Source organism: Nuphar pumila, chromosome 15 (assembly GCF_984573655.1).
Source record: "Nuphar pumila chromosome 15, dmNupPumi1.hap1.1, whole genome shotgun sequence".
Taxonomy (NCBI): domain Eukaryota; kingdom Viridiplantae; phylum Streptophyta; class Magnoliopsida; order Nymphaeales; family Nymphaeaceae; genus Nuphar; species Nuphar pumila.
Window position 1 is genome coordinate 25595440 of NC_143263.1, and position 4918 is coordinate 25600357.

Consider the following 4918-nt stretch of genomic DNA (forward strand, 5'->3'; position numbering starts at 1 on the left):
CGAAAAACACCCGGATCACTTACATTGTACGAGATCTTGAAAAATTGTCTGCATAGGCTCCTACCATATTTTGTGATAACATGTCTGCCTTAGACATGATCATCAATCCAATTTTTTCATTCAGTCCAAACATATTGAGATCGAATATCACTTTGTTTGAGAAAAAGCAGTTAAAAGTCATCTCATCACTTGGTTTGTCCCTTCCAATCTACAAGTAGCATATTTATCACAATTTTCAAACCCTAAGGCCCAAGCTTGAACCTTTTTTTAGCACCCTAGCTAAGTTTGAAGGAGGGTGTTAAGGCAAAGATCCAACCGATCCAGATGACCCAACCTCTGGATCAATCTAACGATAATGATGAGGTGCCTTTTAAAAATAACAAAGGTCAAATTCATGATAAGGCAGGCTTATTAATCTGATGAGGATAAATCAAAGAATCATTCAGTGCATCTGGTAACCTCTTCTATCGTCAAATCCTATCCTACAAAAGAGGAAGGTTGTGAAAATAAAAAGGAAAAATTCAATAAGAAAGATTTATGTAGAATATCAACAACTGAGGAAACTAGACGTGTAGATAAAGGCAAGCTTGGTGAATAAGATAATAAGCCAGTACTTGTTTCCATCGTGGATATAGGCATAGTAGCTGAACCACGTTAATTGTTCCATTTCTTCCCTCCTTTCTCTACTGTTTTAGTTGAGTGGCCTGTGGTTGAATGGGGTTTTTGCTTTGATTAAAGCAACATCAAGTTTAGTACTTACACAAGAAGCAACCTATGAAAATATTAAGGGGAACAACTAAGAAGTGAAGAGCAATATGGAAGGGTTATGATTCCAACCGCAGCACACTTATTCCAAGGGGCATAGCATCATGAGCAACCAGCCTTTGATTTCTTTAGCAGATTGACTGCTCGTGATGTTATATCAATTCACTGAGCTCCAGTGTGCTACAAACGAGCTTCATCTCATTGAAATCCTCCACGAATAGCTGGCGCCCAAAAATCAACTCCATTCTCACTACCAACATGTAGGGTGCATGACACAGGCACAAGACACAAACCTCTACTCCTTAGGTCTTTCTTCGGCTCATCCTTCACCTTCTGTTAGATACAAAAACAAAAACCTTCAATCCACTATATATGTGTATGTAGAAAATACGAGGAGAACTATCAACAAATTTGTCTGACAACGAAAACAACCTCAACATGAACATTGCACGTGCACACTCACACGCGTGGAAAAACACACACACTGCCCATGTATGTGCGTGTGTGTGGCAATAAAAATTGCCACGGTGGTGTATTGCAAAGGGGCAGCCTTTTGTTGAAAAGAACCAAAGGTTCCTAAAGGGCATCATTGAGCAGGAAAGGTGGAAATGCAGTACTCCTGTTTATTTTTTCTTTTCTCGGCCATGGAGCGGTGGCAGTTGTGCTTTTCTTCTCCATGATAAAATATACGCAACAAGAATTAGGGCTCAGAGGTTGTTTTGTACCTGTTCTGATGTGGCTCTCCTCTTCAAGCTCGATTCGTTCAGCAACTGTGAGAAAACAAAAACTGACTGAGTTGACACTGGGTGACCTCTCTCTCTCTCTCTCTCTCTCTCTCTCTCTCTCTCTCTCCCTCTCTCTCTCTCTCTCTCTCTCTCTATATATATATATATATATATATATATTGGCAATCATGCTTTTCAATTTTAACAGAACAATTAAAGGCTGTAAAGGGTAACTTTTGAATGCATTATAAGAGAAAGTGGTGCAATAAAGTAACAATATTTACACTTGGAAACCCTAGCTCGTCTTTGATGTGGTCATGGATCCAATAAAGCTCACCTGACCTGGGTCTTCTGGGAATATGCAACCTCCTCTCTCACCTTGTACCTGACACACAAAAAATTAATTTGTTGTTATTTCCATCTCTCTCTCTCTCATGGCAGTTTGGTTGTTCTAACTTACAGACTGTATCGAATTGCCTGAGGCATTACCCACGTACGGTGAACTCAGAAACTGCAAGCACAAGGAGAATATTTAAGCTTGACTGTGCTAACTTTAAGAACTAAAGATGACCATAAAAATTATCACTTTTAGTGCGTGCGCTTTTGAACGAGTGCGTGTGTGATTGATATTCTTGGTTTGTTTGTAAATGAAAGGAAGCATCACCTCAATTTGAGCCTGAAGGAATCTTATGTACCCATTAGCTTCTAGCAATACAGACGCAGTGTCAGTCTGCAAAAGAAACCGCCTATCTTTTATAATATCCCAACAACAGCATAGGTTAAAAAGAGAACCGATGAAAGAGAAAAATAAAAGTAAACAACAACGTTATTGTTTTTATTATCATTATTATTTGCTGAAATCCTTTTTTCTTATTGGTTAATCTAGCTTGGGGATAAGCTTTCCACCAGGCCCCTCAGTTGTGCAACTTCTGCCAATCTACCTTACTAGTCCAACCACCAAAAAGAGAAATTGTAAGCGTTTGATTTATACCTTTCCAAAGGGAGAAACAAGTTGGTGTAGTGCTGCTATTCTATCACCCAATTTCTCCTTTCTAACCTACAAAATGTAAAAGGCGCCATATTTCTAGTATTACTCTTCTGAAAAAACTGAAAAATTCTCCCATCGATCAGTCGAAAATCCTAACCTTGAATTGCGGCTGCCCCAGACCAGTGGCCTGAATCCTAGCTTTCTTTAGTGCTTCACCTGTTGCTAAGCTATTGCACTAATTGAAAAACGATAACCAAATAAAAAATGAGGTCAGTTATAAAGCAAGTTGCTGCATGTTACCACTGGTTGAGATGATTCTTTCTTATTAAGTTTTTTTTTTCTGAATAGCTAGATACTTTCTTATTGAGTTGCCAAGATATGTCTCTCTACACTCTTCTCTTTTGTTGAGATTACATATTGTCATTTACATGAATTTTAAAGGAGCATAGTTATTAATATTCTTGTAGCAAAAAGAGCTCTTTTTTATGTATATCAAGCAGTTCATATAATTTGCTATAAGATTTTTTTTTAATTGAATCTAGACATATCGAAACTGGCCTGGTTTTTCTTCAATTTACAACAAAATAAAACTTGACCTTACCCAAAAGATTTTTTCACATGTATAATGGAACCATGGCCAAAAAACTAACATATAACATTTTTAGATTATATGCAAGTAGTTTCTTATATTATTCTTTTCTTTATTTCTGAGATTGCTAATGTAGAACTATGTAAGCATAAAATTCAAATTTTCATTATTTTTTTAATGAAATTTTTTCAGCAATGAATAGCCACCAAAAACATGGTTTTTTGTCTTGTCAAAATCTATAAGTTTAGTTTTAATCCTCTAAACCTAGAATCTGGGAATCAATCTCTCTCTTTGTTTTTCCTTTTTGTTTAAATGGTAACGAAAGATTTAGTTATTACGTACCTCTGCCGAACGGTGTGCTGGGTGATGTTGTTTATCTGGCCTGCCACTGGAGAAATCAAGAATATTACTGCAATAGCTGGTAATACAAGAACTAGGCGAGGAGACAACAGGATGGTTAATCTGTGGCCATGTGGATCTTGTTTGAAATTCTTCGTTGCGATGGTGTTGATGATGGGAGTAAAGGTAAGCATGATCAAGCTGCTCCTGCTTCACTTCCGCCATGTGCGTGCTGGACGAGGGGATCAGCATCTGATCTTCCCAAATCTCCAGTTTCTTCACATGATTATTTCCGTAGCAACTCTTCTCATCTTCACCAACCAAACCCCCACTGAAAAACCCACGAAAGATTTTCATTAGAGAAAACCGAAAATCTAAACCCAAAAATAAAACCACCTTGTAGCCATAAATTTAAAACAAAAAAAGGAAAGTAATTCACTTCCAAAATAAAAAAGGATTTTAGCTAAAGCAGACGCAATTCAAGTCATAAAAAACAAGAAAGTCAAACCCATGAGAGAGAGAGGTTTACAGGAGCAATTGGCTCCAAGAGTCTGGAAAATCTTGGTTTTCATTCCATGATGAGTTAAGAATAAAGGAGGATGGGTGGATGGTCATGGAGGAGGAGGAAGGCTGGGCAGGCAGAAACAAAGGAGTTGTTGGAGCGGGAGCTCGGACGCTGTTGGGGTCCCACCAGCTAGTGGGTTTACCGGCCATCATCTGTTGCACCGGCGAGGTCTGCAACATCCCACGGTTCATGCTGTAAGAGAAATTTCCGGCCGGTGGTCTGAATCTGCGTTGGTGTTATTGGTGGTTTCTCTTTCTTCCTTTTTTTTCCTGCTGCTCTTTTGGATGGATGGGATCGATGAGGCTGAAGGCTCCCTCAACTGTGTGCAGCGGAGATGGGCCCAATTAAGAACTCTGTTGTTATTATTATTGTTTTGTGCTTTAAATTTTCTATGTTTTCTTCTCTCTCCTTTCTGCTTTTGCTTTATCATAAAGTGTGGCAGAAAAGGTGGTGACAGTGTTCCCAGATCAAAAGCAAGATTTGAGTTCCTAATCAAGCTCAGTATTAGGGTTAGATTTGCCATTAGGTACTTGAGCCTTTCACTGGTTTAACTCGGAACGGGTCAAGTTTAAGACTCGGGATACAAAACCAAGTCCATTTTTTTTCTTTTGGCAACCGTACGTACATGTTGGTTTCGGGACAGGACTCCGCTACCAAGAGTGTAGTCTTGATGGGCTTCGTTTAAGACTTTACATGAGTTTCATATTGACACTAATGTTCTTTTTGAGAGCCTTTAATCGGAGGCGTGTTGCCGTTTCCCCAATGCTGTCTGCTGTTTGGAGGAATGGTACTACCAAAACACTGATGCATTGAGAACGGAATTGACATTCCCAACACCACGTTTTAAAACCATCCAGAAGAGGATGTTTTTGACAACTCCATCCTCAATATCACATTTTTGGCAACACATGAAAATGACGTTTGCTTCCCAATGCAAGGCACTCAAC

The 4918-nt window shown here is 38.8% G+C and overlaps 1 protein-coding gene across 3 annotated transcripts; it reads right to left on the bottom strand.

Annotated features, from left to right (window-relative positions):
• Positions 1-707: 707 nt before the first annotated feature.
• On the bottom strand, positions 708-4289 carry LOC149814870 (transcription factor bHLH68-like). 3 transcript variants are annotated; one of them, XM_089989136.1, is made up of 9 exons: positions 3936-4289; positions 3410-3737; positions 2636-2713; positions 2482-2547; positions 2155-2220; positions 1951-2001; positions 1828-1875; positions 1491-1535; positions 708-1098 (listed from the first exon to the last, which is right to left on the bottom strand). In XM_089989136.1, exons 1-9 carry the CDS (start codon positions 4160-4162, stop codon positions 964-966), a joined length of 1044 nt encoding a protein of 347 aa, XP_089845262.1. In that variant the 5' UTR covers positions 4163-4289; the 3' UTR covers positions 708-963. The 3 variants fall into 3 exon arrangements, 2 of the variants coding, with proteins under 2 accessions (XP_089845262.1, XP_089845263.1); XM_089989137.1 differs by having other exon boundaries at positions 978-1098; positions 1833-1875; XR_016427933.1 differs by having other exon boundaries at positions 1043-1098; positions 1775-1875.
• Between the last annotated feature and the right edge of the window lie 629 nt (positions 4290-4918).